Genomic DNA, 19,151 nt, shown 5'->3' with positions numbered 1-19,151 from the left:
TAAGATTGGAAAGATGAGCAAAAGGGAGGCCTGAAGTACAAAAGTCTACAATGGAACAGATGGGACAGAAAGCAGAACACAAGATAACCGTACATTAAGTATCAGCAGGGTCATGACAGAAACGAAAGGAGCCACTGAGGATAAAATGCTTGCTGTGTAAGACCAGAGTCCTGATCCCCCGGAACCCACATTGAAGCCAGGCAGGTATAGTGGCAGCCTATAATCCCAATACTTGGGAGGCAGAGACAAAGGATCCTCAGGGTAAACTGGCAGGCTAGACCAGAATCGTGAGACCCTGCCACATAAAGAATGTAATTACGAAAGATATCTAACACTGTATTAGGCTTCTACATGCACACACATGCATTCACATGCACATCTGTTCCTGTCTATTCTGTAAATATTCTCTGTCTGTCTCTCTCTCTCTCACACACACACATACACACACACACACATAGGAAAAAGACCTGAAATAGAAAAATTTCCCTAGATAGTAGTTTCCCATGTGGAAGACGTTCCAAGTAATGCAGCTAAAGAGTCGTGTTACCATCTAACCAGAACTTAATATTCTGTTGAAACATACGTGTTGGAGTAGCAGGGAATCGTGACCAGTGTGAATGCTTCGCACACCCCTGGGTTGTGCACATGTTCATGAAGCCTGTGTAGGTGCCACAGGCCATGAGAACTGATCATATTCTCTTTCCGGGTTCAGTTCACGCTCTACCACAGATGGCACAGGAGCAGAAAAACCAGTAACCAAGCTGCACAGCTCAAGTGACTCTAAAGCCCTTACACTGTGTTATATCCACATTACGGTCTTAGTGAGCCTGTGTATGTTTCTCTTATGCTTATTTTTCCACGTCTATCTTAGTTATCTCGAAAAGCTCTCAAACCCCAACGTAAAACAAGGCGGGAGCGACACCACCACTTACCAGGACGGTGCTCATTCTTGCTCCCTGAGGCACATGGAGTTCCCTGCAGTCCCGGCCGGAAAAGACGGGCAACAGAAGTGAACGGGCCCTTGCTGTACCTCGTGTGTGGATTCCAGTATCTCTACATAGTTGCTGAACAAAACAGCTAGTCATGAAAAAAAAGGCCTCTGGGGCGGGAACAGTGTCTTACAGGTGAGGGCCACCACCGAAGATCTACCGGAAAGAACACAATTAATTAGAAATGAAGCTTATAGTTTACCCAGAGGTAATTGAAAGTGTCTGCTGCTTGCTTAGTAACTGCTGTCACGAAGACATACTGCTGTGTTTTAGGAATGGACGTTTAGTGAACATGATGTTAATCATGAACGTGATGCAGTCACAGAAATTACAGAAAACACTGGACCAGGACCTCCTATTTCCCCGTCGGTGCAGAGGTGCTCCACAGGACCCCATACATATCTCTTGGTTCACATATTTAAGTTTCATGGACAAAATGCTCCGGGCAATCTAAGCCTTTGGTCCAGGACTGTACCTGTTAACGAACATGACCCCTACTTACTGCAGAACCTTGGAAGTACTGTTTAACCGGAGCCTGCCTGTGATGTCCACAGAGCTCCTCCCACAATGCCCCTTAGCTCTACCTTTTTACTTGCTCTGGCCAGCAGGGCCTCAGTGTGACAGAGCTGGCAAATGGGGTTTCCCATGCTAGCTGGCTATGGTTATAATTCCGTGTTACCATGTCCTGGTCATACATCTAAATTTAATCGCGGCTCCTCAAAAAACCAAAAGTACAATTGCTACAGGATCCAGGAATCACAGGGATTTTGCATGTTTCCACAAGTAACGAAAACACATCGTGCAAATAGCACGCTCCTCTGCTCGCCACTGTACTACAGGTTTCCCTCTGGATACGACATCATTGCCCATCTCCGTCTTGGAGCAGACACTGACCAGAAATCCGTAACGATGAAATAAGCCAAGTAACACAGGTCTACCATAGTGGTAATGAAGCCGTTACATTCTAAAGTTGGAGAGGAGGGAGTTGAGACCTTCATCTGGGATTCCAACCTTTATCGTCCATGGTTGCTGGTGAGCCAGAGTATGCATGCAGGAAATTAAAAGTTTACTGAATGTTGGTTTCCATGAGTCTATACTGGGCTAGGACTTGGTCTCAGGAGTCATCCATCTTCTCAGTATAAACCCAATAAACTCACTGGATCACCAAGCTGGACCGTGGCGGAGTCCTTACTTTGGTCATTCCTAAGTGTCCACCTGAGGCGAACAGACATTTGTTCTTGCTGCAGTAAGAAGTCTGTGCAATTACCGTGCACTCTCCACAGAAGCCAATACACACAAGAGCTTTCCAGATAAGAGAGAGAGGCCAGGAGGTGCCCCAGCACAGGCTCACCCCACGTCAGGCTGCTCTAGGATCTAGGACTGTCACTGCCAGACAATGGGACGCTAGACACAGCAGGTGTGGCACCAGGGTCAGGACTAGGAGGAGACAAGATACGACTGAAGACAAGTCTCCTTGCAGCATCAAGGAGGGTCTGCTCAGCCACGTCGGGACCGAGGGCGACAGAGGCTGTGAGCTCAGCCCCTCACAGGGCTGCTCTGATCGCAGCATCTGCACACCGCACAGCGCCCGCCCCTGCAGGCAGAAAGCAGCTGTACTCACCAGAAGGCAGGTGTCTGACTACTCATAGAAGTCCAGACAGGCTGGCGCAGGACCGAGGCGACAATCCAACCCCCTTGGAAGCCGGAAGCAAGATGGCGACGCCGGAAATAAACCGGAAGTTCCTGGGAGCCCTCCGAGTCTAGATCTCAGAGCCGGTGGAACCGTCTTGGAGGCTTATACGGTTTATCGTGTCCTGGTCACTCGCTAGTGACATGGTTGCATTTGGAATACATCAAAGCTCTAAAGTGAATGCTTTGTGAGGCTAAACTTAGAAACAACTTCTGTATGCCAAAAGAAAAAAAAAACCGTTTTTAGCTGGGTGGGCGTGGCGGCGCACACCTTTAATCCCAGCACTGAGGTGAACAGATCTGAGTTCCAGGCAGAGACCCTGTTTCAAGGGGGAGTGGGGGAAAAGGAGACAGAGAGAGGGCGGGGCGGGGGAAGCAGAGAATAAAAATAAATAATAAATTCTTGTGTGGCTGGAGCCATGGCTCAGTGGTTAAGAGCATTATTCTTCCAATCCGGGTTCAATTTCCAGCACCTACATGGCAGCTCTTAGGACTATGGGCATTACACACATGTGCACAGGCAGGTAAAACACTCATACATAAACCCTATTTATTAGGTAGCTAGCTAGTTAGACGAGCGTTATCAGGTTTTTTGTGAATGGGCATACGCAAAGTTAAAGAAATACCACAACTACCCTTAGGATTTCAACCGCCACATGAAAATAGGGACTGAAGCACGGACACAATCGTCCCTCTTCAAAATCTAAAATTCCATGTGAAAGGAAGAAAAACTGGAAGAGAATGGTCTCTTGTTGAGGTTCCTTAAGGGAAGGATGTTTCCTATGTTTTATAACTTTCTTTAAAAATTTGCACGTTTTTGTTTATTATTCAGCAGAGAACTTGAGCCGTTCCTCTGGCTCTGGGTAGAAGTGTGGTATTTTAAACTTCCTCAAAGATTACAAAGGCAAAGATACAGGCTGGGTGGTGGTCCACATCTTTAGTCCAAGCACTGAGGAGGTGAAGGCGGGCAGATCTGTGAGTTCTGGGCCAGCCTCGTCTACATTAAAAAAAAAAAAATTCAGGACAGTCTGCAAAGTAAGAGCTTTGTCTCAAAAGTAATTAAATAAAACATCAAAGTCATACAATTGCCTCATTCTTACAAGTATTTAATCCAAACGAACTTGTCAACCTTCTGGATGGAAAACTCTTGGGGAGTTGCCCCAGAAAGCTCAGTATGAAGGAGTCTTCCCAATGGAGTCTTACTCTCACCCTTGGCAATGTTTCCCTTTATTCTGCATCAACTATCTGCCTGCAGTGTTTTATTTAATCTCACCAGAGGAGAACCATGCCTGAGGGAGCTGAAGGAGAACCAGAGAGACTGCGTAGGAAATACATTCTGGGTCAAAACCTGTCTCGACTGAATCCAGTTCCACCCGTGCCCTGCTGTGTGGAGGACACTGTTCTAACTGTGGCCTGGTGAGCATCCTGGTATTGGGACAGTGAAAGGAAAAGTTGTATTATTTAAAAAAAAATGCAGAGTTGGGTTGGAGAGATGTGTTATAGGTAAAGGCAGAGACCCCGAGTTCTGTTCCTAGCACCCACACCAGGGTGCTCATCAGGTCCTTGTAACTCAGGTCCAAGGGGACTCAACACCCTCTTCTGGACTCTGTGGACACCTTCATTCACACTCATCCCTGCACTGACACACACACAATTTTAAAGATTAAACGTGAGCTCACCACTCCACAAAACTGTGCTGACTACTGGGGAACCTACGGGTCGCCCAAGGCTTAGGCTTTGGAGACAATTACCATCCTTCTGATGACAGACCGGACAGGCAAGCAGTAAGACGATACTAAATTCTTTCATTATTCTGAGAAATAGGATTTTTTGAGACATATATATTATTGAAGTTTTTAATTAATGTATAGCATGCAAACCAATGTACTTTCCATCCATGAAAAGCTCAGTGAATTATTACATAATGAACACATTGGTGTAATCGTCAAAATGAAGTTAGCCTCTCCCACGCTCTTAGTAACGTTGGTCTTGCCTATTCTAAAAGGTTTCCAAGACCTATATTTTGCAGGTATAAGTGTTTTCCCTGTATGTATGTGACTGTACCATATTCAAGCCTGGTGCCACAGGTCAGAAGGTGCCAAAATGCCCTAGAACTGTAGTAAAACATATTTACGTAAATAGCCACGTGGGTGCTGGGAACTGGACCGCAGTCCTCTTCAAAAGCAACAAGTGTTCTTAACCACTGAGCCACCTCTCCAGTCCCCATTGTTTGATAGAAAACACTGTCAACAGGTGGATATGCAAGTCAGAGCTCCGCACATCCTTGAACAGCACTCCAACATTGAGCTACTCATCTGGCTTTGCTTAAGTGTATGTCTGTTTTACATATGCACGTATATTTCACTATGGAAAAATATACATACACAACTGAACAATGTAGTAGATGTTTCACAGCGTCAACAAGTACTTATTAAGCATCTTTAAACTTTGTTGCTTTAGTCCATTCCCTACCCTGTCTACCCATACACGTTTATTTTTAATTTGTTTGTACAGTCAGATGTGCATACGCTGAATCTTCAATTAAAAACCCGTTTTCTCAATTATGTGCACGCTAGGGTATTTGCACATTCATAGGGGGTGCCCAAAGAGGCTGGAGGAATCCATCTGAGTCTCACCATGCCCTCAGAGCTGGAGTTAAGGGTTGTTATCAGCAACTCAATGTGGGTGGGTGCTGGGAACTAAACTCAGGTCCTCGTTGGAAGAGCAGCAGTGCCTTTAATTGCTGAGCGATCTCTCCAGCCCCAAACTTACTTCCCTCTCTTTAAATTTTGTGCACATATGCCTGCTTGTCTCTGTGTGCAGCACTTGCATCCAGTACCCTCAAAACTGGAGTTACAGACAATGTTGAGCCATTAAATACAGGCACTGGGAACGAAATCTGAGTCCTCTATAAGAGCTCTTAGCCACTGAGCCATTTCTCTAGTCTCAAAACTACACATCTTTTTTTTTAGTTTTGTCTTGTTTTGAGATTGGGTCTATTAGCTTTGGATGTCCCGGAACTCCCTCTGTAGACCAGGCTAGCTCTCAGTGCACAGAGATCCATCTGCCTCTGCCTCCCAAATGCTGGGCTTAAAAGTGTATGCCACTACTTCTGGCTTATGAAGGTACTTGTGTGTCTGCACTAATGTGTGTGTGCACATGGACGGGGATGGGGGGTGAGGGTGGAAATAAGTGCACATGGCTGAGTGTGAGTGTCCCCAGAGATGAGAGGCACTGGATCCCTCTAGAGCTGGAGTTACTATGTGCCACCCAACGTGGGTGTTAAACTCAGGCCCTAGGCAAGAGCAGTACGTGCTCTAACCACTGAGCAATCTCTGCAGCACTCATTCAATTTATTTATTTTATGTATGTGAGCATACTGCCACTGCCTTCAGACACACCAGAAGAGGGCATCAGATCCCATCTAGTTGTGAGCCATGTGGTTGCTGGGAATTGAACTCAGGACCTTTGGAAGAGCAGTCAGTGCTCTTAACCGCTGAGCCCTCTCTCCAGCCCCACAGCCCTCATCCTTATCTTGAAAGCAGTGAACATAGATGGGGTTCTCAGCATAGTCTTGTCAGTTTTATGTGAGAGATAAACAGGTAGTAATAGCAACCCCTTCTGTACCTGAGGATATTTCTAGGCCCTATCAATTATGAGGGCTTTGGCATAAATGCTTTAATGTACCCACAGACTGTGTGAAGACAACTGGTACTTGGCACATCCGTGGAAGGCAGGCCTGAAAGAGGAAACAGCACCAAACACTTGGCTTTGAAGTTCCGTCTTCCTTTAACCTTTTCAGGTTTGTCTCCTCTTTGCTTTCCAGTTTCCAAGATAGGAAGACACACCTCTGGCACACCTCCCTCCACAATAACTGCCTTGCTATAAATGAAAAAGACAATCAGTCATTAACTGGATCTTCTGCAAATGTGAGGCAAAAATTAGTGTTTTTCACTAAGTCGATTAATTGGGTGTTTTCTTACAATAATGTAGATGGTGACCAACACTGGGAATGTTTTTTTTTTTTTTTTTTTCTTTTGTCTTTAACCAAGTAAGATAGATTTGGACTGAGTGGAAGAATAGTACTGAGTCAGCACACTTCCTCCAACAAGGCCACATCTCCCAATCCTTCTAATCCTTTCAAAGCAGTTCCACTGCCTGGACTCCCTGGTGACTAAGCATTCAAATCATTCAAATACAGGAACTTATGGAGATCATTCTCATTCAAACTACCCCACAGATGTCTTGGTTATGGTACTAGGTAAGGGAGACAGTGCTGGGGGAAAAGCTGTTTTCCCTTGCAGACCTCCTGGGGAGGAGGACCAGAGGTAAAGGGAAGATTGACAGGTGTTGGACCTCTTAAGGCAGCCATTATGAGGCAGTATTGGAGTTTTTTCTGGTCGCCCAGCATTGGGATTCCACATATTCAAGTATCTGCTCAATACCTCTACTTAAGAAGTATTGCCTTCTACTTAAATATTTTCTTCAACTGTGCACTCTCTCCTCAATGTCTTCTCTAGTTCTACTGTTCTAGACACAGAATATTAGTTTCAAGCTTGCCCCTTAGCATTTTCCTTTATATACTAAGAAGTGTTGTCAAATACATATTTAGAGATGTTGTATTAGTGACTGTTTTAATATTCTGTAAGTACTTACTTTGCTTTGAATCTAAAATACCATTGTGAACTATAATTTACTGGTCTCTGGAACAATAATTTTTAGTCTGTCAATGTTGTTTTCCTTATGTGCCTCACCATTTCCCTTTTAAATCTGCTGATACAATACTATTTATGTGACTGTCTAGCAGGTCTACTACTGGGGAGGTTGGCAGGCGTGTGGGCAGAGATTCTTAAGTCAAACCAATGAGTCATAGGTACGTGTGTGTGTATGTGTGTGTACATGTAGTTTATGAGCTAGGTGTGACTCCATACAGAGTTATCAAACTCAATGCTGCCATTACCTCCCAAATGCTAGAATTTTGTGTAAGCATGAGTTCCAAGAATTCTTACGTTGCTTTATAACTTGGTGACTATTTCTTATGGTGCAAGAGAAAAATAATTCTGTAAGTAAATGACTCGCCCCATCCCTGCCCAGTTCTCACATCAGCTATTCCAGTGGCTCTACGCAACACTACTGAAGTTGGTTTTTATAGTTTTGTCTACTAACAACTTATGAAACTCACTAACAAAGGATTGCTTGGAACCTGAAGTTCTGCCTCCACAGGTCAGTGTACAGTGGAAGAATTACTTCTTCCACATTTCCATTTGTCTTTCTGGTACATTCTAAGATATGTCATGGAACTCTCAACATTCTGTTATAGTCTCCAACCAACTTATAAGACACCTGTAAATTAATTCACTGTAATGCTTACAGGATATATCTTTCATTACATTCTACGTTACATGGCAAGTATTTTATCTAATCTCAGCACATCATAATGAGACAGGTTCTATTTTTTTTTTAACGGAAACTAAAGACATCTCAGTTACAGAGTATTTGGTGCAAATACTCACACTTATGTTGATGCCCCATTTCAAGGTGTTGGAAAGAGGAAATTATCCCCAAGAGTGAAAGGGAATGAGCATCACAGTTCACAACAGTCCAAAATCAACTCACACGCTCGCTGTGAACGAATGTCCTTTTAATGTGTACGCTCCTCACTGTACTTTCCCCATCGATGTAGAGACTCACTCTGAGATGCCATGTTAGAAAAACAGTATCTTTATTTACTTGAGGCAATAACTGTCATAGACATTCAGATGTGCTACAAGACTAAGGGTCTTACACAACGTTTGCGGCTAGAAGAAAGCAAACAGGCCAGAATGGCACCAAATGCCAGAAATGTCAATGTACACTGGAACACGTATAACAAGAAGCCATGGAGATTCTCTTCCACTGAGTTTCATCATGGAACATGACTGACATGACACAAACCATACATACATGAGTATATTATTCAACATACTGTGGGCTGTTCAGCCATACCTCTGTATGTACCATTGGCCTCTCCGAGACTCTACTTACACCACAAGTGTCCCCAGACTTAGGATGGTGCCCAGGTAGTCTGTTGTAAGATTTGGGGACAGTGGGATAGAAATGAACACAGCACACACATCTGTATTGCACTAAGGTTAGCACAGGTCTAATGGGAATGGGCTGCAAGCACAGGCTGTGAGCGCAGGGACAGAAGCACATCTGGGTGAGCACATGGTCCTCTGGTTCCTGGGCTTCTGGCGTTTGTGGGGATTTGTGCTGCACAACATCTAACTCATAAATGTTTCCCACATCATTACATGTTTTACACCATCTCATCTGTGCTAATTCAAATGTATCCTGAGGGGCTTATTTATGTGGCTGTTTCAGATACACAGGGATCACACTGGCACGTGTAAAGATGTTTCTCATACATATCCACTAAGTTTCTCAGATACATTATTCATGTGCTTCCGACAGATGTTCAGAGAGGTCTGCCTACTGAAAAAGGCATTGTAGATTGCTCTCTTAGGATTCCTCAGCTGTGCAAGTTCTTAAGTGTAGAGACTTGACACTTGCCAAAGGGCTCTCTGCTCACATTATACTTACCCATGTGCGTACAGTTACTCACCTATGCGACTTCTTTCATATACAGCAATGATGGCTTATGGCTGAAATATTTCCTACTGTATTTACAGTCATAGGGTGTCTCATTTTTGAGTTTTCAGGTGGACACGGAGGTTTGTCTTGAGTGTTTTCTGCACATAAACAGCATTCACGGAGTCGTCCCCATGTGTCTTCTTTGGTATGCAGTAAAGAATGACCTATGGTTGAAGGACTTTCTACATTCTTAGGATTTCTTATAGGTGTGAACTGCCTAATGACTGCAGAGATATGACATGCGAAGAAAGGCTTTTCTACATACAGTACATCCAACTGTGTGTTTTTACATTACCCCCAACTGTATGTGTTTTGATGAACAAGGTCTATCTTATGGTTGAGATAGTTTTTACATTTATATGCTCTTAAGGTTTCTCACATGTGATGTATCTTTGGCTGAAATATTTTCTTAGTTTTTAACTATAAAGGTCTGTCACCTACTGGCTTGACAGCTACCAGGCTTTTCCACAAATACAACACTGACAGTTCCTTACCACTGAAGCCCTAGTGGGCAGGTGCTTAGCGGTAGAGAGTTGTTGTAGGACCAACTCTTCCCACTCAGAGTGTTTCCCACCCGGAGTAGTTCTCTGATGGACACAGGTGTGAACTCGTTTCAAGGCTCATCCACATACATTTCACTGATAGTGTTTCTCACCAGAGTGAGTTCTCTGATGTCTAGTGAGGTGGAATTTCAAACTAAATGACTTTCTACACTGTTTACACTCGTAGGGTTTGTCACTAGTATGGATCTTCTTATGTGTGTAGAGGCTCGGACTCTGCTTGTAACTTTTGCCACATACAATACACTCATAGGGTTTCTCGCTTGTGTGAGTTCTCTTATGTGCATGAAGGTGGGAATTTTGCTTAAAGGATTTTCCACACATGTCACACTCATAGGGCTTCTCGCCTGAGTGCGTTCTCTGGTGCACAGTGAGGTATGATTTGAGAATGAATGACTTCCTACATTCTTTACACTCGTAGGGCTTCTCACCTGTGTGGATTCTTATGTGAGTGTAGAGACTCGTCCTCTGCTTGAAGCTCTTCCCACACGTATCACATGCAAAGGGTTTCTCACCTGTGTGAATCCTCTGATGTACAACAAGAAATGACTTCAGTCTAAAAGATTTCCCACATTCTTTACAGTCATATGGCTTCTCACCCGTGTGGGTCCTCTGATGTGCGTGCAAGTGGGCTCTCTTGTAAAAGGCTTTCCCGCACACATTACACACATAGCGCTTCTCCTGCATGTGAGCTGGCTGGTTCACAAGCTTTGACTGCTGACAGACTTCACACTCATACGGTTTCTCAGCCGAGTGAGCTCCCGAGTGTGAGTAGACATGTGGTGTCTGATTAAAGGTTTTGCCACATGTACCACATTCATACACTCTCTCGGATCTGTGAGGTGTCTCACGCTCATAGGGGTTTGACTTACTCATTGTTTTCCCAGATGTACTGTACTCATGGGATTTCTCATCCTTGCGAGGGTTCTGCTGAATGCTGAAATTTAATTTTGAGCACAGGGTCTTCCCACACACAATCCTTCCATCGCCTGTGATTTTCTGCTGAACACTTTTTTCTGATTTCTGACAAATGTATCTCTCATCGTCATTACATGCGGAGAGCTCTTCTCCCCCGCCCAAGCTCTGGTGCTTTGGGAGCTCTGACTGTATACCGAGGACTGGCCCACAATTGTTACCTTTATAACATTTCTTTTCTCTGTGCATCTTAAAATGCTGTTCGAGATGGGAATTTTTATAGAATAACTTCCCACACACTTTGCATTCAAAAGTTTGCACCTGTGTCCGAGTTCCCCCTTTGGTGGGAAGAACTAACTTTTCCAGCTCTTTGCTATAGTCCCTCATCTTACTGGAGGGATCGCTCGTAGGGAATGTTTTTTGTAACCACACTGGCTTCACATGCAAAGCTTCACTGGGCCCACGGTACTGAAAATGCTGTTCTTTACATTCAGTTCTGGGATATAGACTAAGAGGCTCGGGCTGTCTAGGGGACACCCTGGTTACACCAGGAAGTTCAAATTCTTCTCTAGCCTGCATCTCACTGGGCTCTCTAGGGAAAAGCACACCGTCCCGAGTATTAACCGCCCCAGGGCTTGTTCCAGAGGATGTGCCCTTCTTTACGGCCAGATCCAAAACACAGTGCGAGCTATTCAAGGCTTTTCCTGAGGTTGCCCTCTCAGCTGACGTGCTGATCTTGGCAATTACCAGACTGCACCCGAGGATCTTCTGGCTGTGTTGGCTGACCTCATCCTGGTCATCCACATTCTGGACAGCTAGAAGGAAATAAAGAAATGGAAGTTTCTGGTTAGTACCCACATAATCAAGTGCAGTGTTCTCGTCTGAGAGAGACTCTCTTGATGAAATGACGCCAACACCGCCAGTGTTTTTCAACTACTAGTGATCTTGCTCCATATACGGTAATATGGATTCTTAATATTCCTAATTTAATCTGAATTAAATATAACACATATAAAAACTGCAGACACCTGGTTCTATAAGCCAAGGTGTACCCACAGTACTGGAGATGTGAGATTTCTGCACAGGCCGGACTGGCATTTTCCCATCTGAGAGAATACATTCATGCTGACTCATAAAATCATGCTTCTCCATGTCTTTAGCTGTGCTTTGGAATTTTGACTTTCCCGTATGAATTCATTGCATATGTTGAATTAGAGTGATTTCCACAGAGACCAGTAGATGATTACTTACTTAGCACAATCCCTAAGTACACATCCTAAGTACACAGAATGTAAGCCCAGAAATAAGCAATCTGTGGTTCATTTGCCTCCCAAGTCTAAGGTCTCCTAGTGCTCACTAAGCTCCAGGTGCACGCCATCTTTGACGTATGCTAGGTGCTCCTCATGCTCACAAATTATATCCTCAGGTTCACAAATGCACATGACTCCATTTTCTTATATACTCATCAGTCCCTCAGTGGGCTGCCTTGAGAACATTAGTTTCAAACGAGTGATATCAAAATTAGGTTCTTAATGAGTGAAATAAGACCTCTTGAGAGTTCACATCCACCTACACATTGTGTATTCGGTTTGGAAGTCAGTGACCCAAAATTAAATTAAATCAAAAGAAATTGATAATCTTAAGATTGCCTGTTCTTTAGATTTTAACTATTTCTTCCTCTTCTTTCATTCAGGGAAGACTTTGTGGGGAGGGGTGATGATCCCTTTAATAGCAACATTTCTGCTTCCCAAAACGCCGGAGCTCCTTAGCCTGTTGATAGGCTTGTGGATTCGCCACTGTTTGTCCCAGAGTAACAGACAAACACACGAGCCGGAAGTGCTCAAAGCAAGCTATAAAGAGGAGGAAAGCACAAATACGCCCTGCCATCAGGCGGCTGCGACCTAAGGTGGCACAACCATGCCCACGGAGACGGAAGAGACGGAAGAGACTAACAAACATGCCTCGGAACTACCACAGACGGAACAGTTTGTTTAGCCCCAGGCGAGAAACAGCCCGAAGTGGACACGGGGAATGAATTGGCATGTGAAAGCCCGACCTGGATGTGCTTAGCCCAATGTAATACATGTCAAAACCAGCAAGAGCAGTATGACGGCCAATCTCGGTTGTCAACCAGACTATGTCTGGAGTCAACTAAAACCCAAGCAGCTGCACATATCCATGAGGGACTTTCTTGACTGGATAATTTGAGGTGGGAAGGCCTATCTGAAATCTCAGCCAGACTTTCTGCTGGCCTAAATGAACGGTCATGGAAGCAGAAAGCTTTTGCTTTTTGCCTGTGTGCTCTTACTGTGATTGGCTAGTGCATCTGCCCTGTTGCTGAGATGTTACTTCACTGGCTCTACAGGAGTCCAATGGATACTGAAGACAGCCTGTAATCCATTCTCATGAATCCTATGGTGTGTGTGCGTGTGTGTGTGTGTGTGCGCGCACACACACACACACACACACACACACACACACACACACACACGCACGCTCGCATGTGTATAAGTGGCAAGCATTTACATGAAAGAGGCTTCCCTGAAGACTGCATACACTGACTGTTGGATGAGTGAGCTCAACACAGCCACTATTTGATGAGCTTCCTCAACCTGGCGTCTTTGTCTTTGTCCCGGGTGCATTCACTGACCTGGGAGGCTCTGGTTTGGGGTATCTTCTTCCTTCCACGGCCCAGCTTCTTTCTCCAGCTTCAGAATCAACTCAGGTTTGAGGTCACACTGATCTATTTAATGGGAAATACTGTATAAGTGTTGGCTAACTGCCAAGTCAGGCATGTTAAATAATGACAAGACACTGGGTTAGAGATGCCATGGAGGTTATGAGCACTGGTTGCTCCTGCAGAAGACTTGGGTTTAGTTTCCAGCACCTAAAAGGAGGTTTACAACTGTTTCCAAGTTCAGTCCCACGGGACCCAATGCCTTCTTGTGGCCTCCAGAGGCACTGCACTTACGTGCACAGGCATGTATACGCAAGCAAACACCTGTACCCAGAAAATGAACATATACATTATTATGGGCATTGGACAGTGACAGGACCAGTGAGAACATTTTACAGGAGCTTTAAGAATACCCACAGATTTAACTCAGACAGACCAAACCCTATGGTGTATCACAGTCAACTGTGAAAAATATAAAGTAAGACCAGAGAGATGGCTCAGCAGCCAAGAGTGAGTGCTTCTCTTACAGAGGAGCAGAGTCTGGTTTTAAGCAGTAACATCAGGCCGCTCATGAACAATTGTGAACTCCAGCTCCAGAGAATCCACCTTCCTCTTGCATCCCATGTAAGCACCGCACTTGCATGCACAAACCCACACACAGATACACACGGTTAAACATCATTTAAAACACCCTATAAAACAAAGACAGGACTCTAAGACAACATGGGAGTCAGTATGTGGGACACTCTTATAATTCTAGCACTGAATCTTGAAGGAAAGCCTGTGGAGAGAAATCTTTTCTCTTTTGGTTTCTGAAGACAAGGTTTCTCCGTGTAGCCCAGGATGTCCTTGAACGCAGAGATCCACTTGCCTCTTCCTTTGGAACTAAAGGTGTGCGTGCCTCCACACCTGGCTGAGAGATTATCTCTTTAAAAAGTGAATTTTTGCAGAGGAGAGAAATGGGGAGAAGGCAGATGAGTCAGCTCAGCACGTAAAGGCATTTGCCTCTATCCTGAGGCCCTGAGTGAATCCCCAGGAACCACATGAACCAATTTCTGCAAGTTGTCTTCTGATCTGCACATACACCCCACAGCACACATACACACATGATAAAACACAACAGACAAAACAGTACGTCACACACTAAACAACATCCTTTACAACATCTCCAAATGTGGAAACTTTGTATGTCAAGAAATAATGGGATGATGTACTGACCAAGAAGGGTCTCCAAGCAACAATCCCATAACCAGGACAACGTTCAAAAGGAGAAATACAAGCTGTCAAATGTGAACAGGTGAAAACTTTCATGACTTCAGGTGACTTGATAAGAAACGGTTGTTGTCCACATTAAGATGTCCCACAGGCTCCGACCATGGAAACACAGGAAAAAACTCAAATGCAGAGCAGATGCATAAAAAGCAATTGGAAGATTATTCCTGTCTATACTGGAAATCACAAAACAACAAAGATTTCTTGAAAAGGAAGAGAAGCTACAGGGAACAGCTACGTCCCAGAACAGCATTTCGTAAGAATGTGATCTTCGAACCAAAGAATACAGGCTGGCTGAATGGCTAAGGGAAACGAGACTTAACAATGCACTACTTAAGCAAAAGTCATTGTGCCAGTGAAGATACACTTAGTGCAGGGACTGAAATGGACGGCTCACACACACAAACCTCAAAACTGAACAGCTGGCTATACTTGAGTCAGACAAAGGAACTTTAGAACAGTATAAAACTCCCCACAAAAGTCACTATAATAATATATGTATACTACATAGTCACATATATAGTATAGATATTTTATATCACACACACACACACACACACACACACACACACACACACACACACACACACACTCTAGGGGACCCTATTACACAATGCAAACCCATGAGAAGTAAGTTAACAGTGCAACTAACCTTTACTTAGAGACCAAAGATGCTTAAAAGACATTACAGAATTATTCCACCCAATAGGAATAATAAAGGAACACACACTGCCTTCGTCAACAAAGCGCTCTCCAGAACAGATCAAATGTTAGAAAACAAAAGAAACTTCAATGTACCACAGAACAAAACAACAAACAGAAACATCTTCTGGGTGTTCTAGAACACAAGGACGAAAGTAGAAATCAACACTAAGGGCTGGCTGGACATGGTGAGCCTTTTGCCACACACTTTTGATAAGATGAGATGAAGTAAGAGCAACGAAACAGAAGCAGCAAGTTTTTTTAACAAAAGGGCTGGAGAGATGGCTCAGTGGTTAAGAACACTGACTGCTCTTTCGGAAGTCCTGAGTTCAAATCCCAGCAACCACATGGTGGCTCACAACTATCTGTAATGGGATCTGATGCCCTCTTCTGGTGTGTCTGAACTCAGCCACAGTGTAATCACATATATAAAATAAATAAATAAATAAATCTTAACAACAACAAAACCTCACCAAGCACAAAAAGCTGTAATAGGAAAAGGTTGTGTGCGTGTGTGTGTGTGTTTTCTGTCTTAATTATTTGGAGACAGAGTCTCTATGTAGCTTTGGCTGGCCTGGACTCATCATGTAGACCAGGCTGGCCTCAAACTCATAGAAATCTGCCTCCCGATGCCCGTCAAAGGGTGTGTGACCATGCCATGTACACAGGAAGGGTTTTAAAAACAGTAAACACAAAACTTTAGCTTCCACTGTTCAGTGTGATGACGTGATGCTCTGTCTTCTGCTGCTTCTCACTGAGTAAAGAGCCCAGGCTACTCCTCTGCAGTGAGGCAGAGGAAAGGAGAGCTGCTCACTGAGCCTAATGCTGTCACACTGGGGAGGCAGGACATTTCCATCAAATGTAGAACTATGATGAGCCTGTTCAAAGTACAAAGGAGCTGGATGTGGTAGTGCATACGTTTAATCCCAGCACTTGGGAGGGAGAGGCAGTTGGCTCTCTGAGTGCAAGTCCAGCCTGGTCTACGCAGTAAGTTCCAGGACAGCCCAAGGATATGTAGAGATCCTACCTCAATAGACAAACAAACAAACACCAAATAGGGGCCTGGAAAGATGGCTCAGTAATCAAGAATATTTGCTGCTGTTTGCAGAGGACCTCGGTGCGATTGTCAGCAATACGACTAGCAACTGTCTGTAATTCCAGTTCCAGAGGATCCAATGTCCCTTTTCTCCTTGGGCATGACATGCTCATGGTGCACACACATATATGGAAGCGAAATAGCCATACATGAAAATAAAATAAATCTTAAGAAAACATAAACAAACGGAAGACTGCTGGGTGTTTACCTGTACTGCACAAGACCCAGTTTGGTCACAAGCACAGAAAGACTATCCTTAGAAGTGGCTCCTGTATTTACCAAAAGGAGCAAGCTTCTAATAGCACTACTGGGGGCTTTCACTCACTCAAGGACAGCAGGCTGCTGTAGGTCTCCAGCATCACGTCCCTGTAGAGCTTCCTTTGAGCGTCGTCCAGGTCCTGCCATTCATCCCAGGTGAAGTCCACAGACACATCCTCAAATGACACCAAGCCCTGCAAAGAGACGATGTTCCTCAACCCAAGCCTATCAGACATTAACTTTACTCTCCCCTTCCAATGGTCAAAAGTCCTAAGATATAATGTAAAAACAAGACATAATTAGACAACTTACCTCGGATGTATCCATTGTCTTAACTCTTTCAGATATGAGAGGACCATCAAACCACAGCTGGAAGAGAGATTAACAGAGATGCGTCTTGCTTATGGATTCCAATGTGCAAAGACAGACATGGAGGGAGAGAATGACAAGACAACAAAAATGTCCCCCCTGTGTGGGAACAGTGTGCTACACCCAAAAACTGCCACAATACTGCTGAAGGAGCACCAAGCATTTTATTAAATGGCAGAGATTCCTCAGCTTACACAGGGCAATGGAAATGTTTGCTGCTTGTTACGAGGATCAGTGTTTAATGAACATTACTGAGTCACAGAAATTAAACTATAGAAAAACACTTAAGCAACAGTACTTAGCTTCCTGTCAGTGCGGCGCAGTTTAATGCACACACAGCACATGGTACCTACAGCACAGCTCTGACTATTAGCATACTGAGCAACACTCTTAGAAAATTAGTTTGACATATTTAACTTTTACAGGAAAGTGTCTCATCCCATCAAGGTTGGTTTTCTCCCAAGACTCCATGGGCAAAATTGAACACCGAATGTGTATTTTCGGCAGGACTTCAGCAGCTGATGCTTCACAATGGCTGTCTCCTGGCTGTCAGACCTCCCTTGCTCCCACAAATACCATGCTCTAATCAGGGCAGCTACAATCAACGTGACCTGTACAGTTTTAAAAACGAGTTTTCCTAGGGGGATCTGGCTGAGATGACAACTTTCATCAGTTTCCTACAGTTTGCTTCTACAAAAGTTTTTTAAATAGTATTAAGGTTCTTCTGAACACTCCAAGTAAAACTATCATAGGCTCCAGGAAACTACAGTTCTGGGTGTGGGTCCAAAGGAGCTGAAGCCACAATAAGACAGATGCGCTCCTCCATGACACTGCTGTGTCACAGCTTTTCCCTCCAGACACGACAGGTCTCCACCGCCACGGAGGTGTATAGAAACTCTTGGTGATGAAGCAAGAACGCAGTGATGGCTGTGTCTGTGTTAACTGTGGTCTAGCTGACTGACACTCCAAAGTTAGAAGCCCCTCACCAGGTAGGGTTCCAGCTATTGATCCCATCCTTCTCCTTCCCCTCCAATTGGTCGAAGAACTGACTTCCCAAATGCCTCTCCGGTGAAGCACTCACAATAAAACATTACAGTGACAGTAATGTCACTGAAGCGTGGGGACACACACTTGATCACCTGGTGGAGGGGGAGGTAAGCTCGGGAGGCAGGAATCAGGGCCCACACTAGGGGGTCCTGGGCCAGGGCCAGGCTGAGCTCAGACCGGCACAGGTTCCCAGCCTAGCATCTTCTGCACACAGCCAAGCGTATGAGGACCGACCCCAGCCTGCGCCTGCCGATTCCCCGGAGGCTGCACTCACCTTGGTGCCGGACGTCAGCCTCCCGTTGCTTTTCACAGAAGAAGAGGATAGGACCAAATAGCCAGGGCCTGACCTCTGTGGAAACCGGAAGCAACAAGGATGGTGCAGCCCCAGACAAATCCGGGAAAGCACATCCCACCGAGGAGCGTGAGCCTGATTGGACCGATCTAGAGCCTTCGCTATGATTGGATAGAATCCTTGGAGTGACAGTAAAAGTGGCCAATCGTTAGTAGAACAAAGCTGGCGGGTTCTAATTACCACTTTATTCTGTAACTTCGACTCTATCCATTTCATTCTGTGACATCATCAAGTAGGTTTTTTTTTTTTTTTTTAAATCTGGCTATTCCATTTAGCATGAAACCCTTCATTTTAATCTGTGTTATCCAAAGTGACAGGGTTTTCAATTTTTGATATGCATTTCATTGTGGATATTCACATTTTTCCTACACCTATAGATGAATAATTTCCGTACCTTGGCTCCCATGGATAGCCCTGCAATAACTGTAGTCTGCAGAAATCAATAGCACACTGACCTGAAATCCTTTATGTTACGTGTTCCGCATTGGAAGTGTTGGTTGTTAAAGTCGTTGCATTTTAATCTTTTTGAGGAACCTTCACATTTTCCATAACGGACATCTGTCCATCCACTTTCAACTCCCTTAGTAAACAT

At 44.4% G+C, this 19,151-nt stretch overlaps 1 protein-coding gene across 1 annotated transcript; it reads right to left on the bottom strand.

The window, feature by feature from the left end:
- Nucleotides 1-8,518: 8,518 nt before the first annotated feature.
- On the bottom strand, nt 8,519-19,151 carry LOC308426336 (uncharacterized protein; the record flags this gene model as incomplete). The annotated part of the gene is made up of 6 exons (XM_080924063.1): nt 8,519-11,601; nt 13,437-13,529; nt 16,859-16,985; nt 17,104-17,160; nt 18,482-18,678; nt 19,034-19,151. 6 exons carry the CDS (start codon nt 19,149-19,151, stop codon nt 9,947-9,949), a joined length of 2,247 nt encoding a protein of 748 aa, XP_080780189.1. The 3' UTR covers nt 8,519-9,946.

Source organism: Micromys minutus (assembly GCF_963924665.1).
Source record: "Micromys minutus genome assembly, chromosome: 10".
Classification (NCBI taxonomy): Eukaryota; Metazoa; Chordata; class Mammalia; order Rodentia; family Muridae; genus Micromys; species Micromys minutus.
Note: the sequence above shows the minus strand (reverse complement) of the source record. Positions and strands in the feature narration are given on the sequence as shown.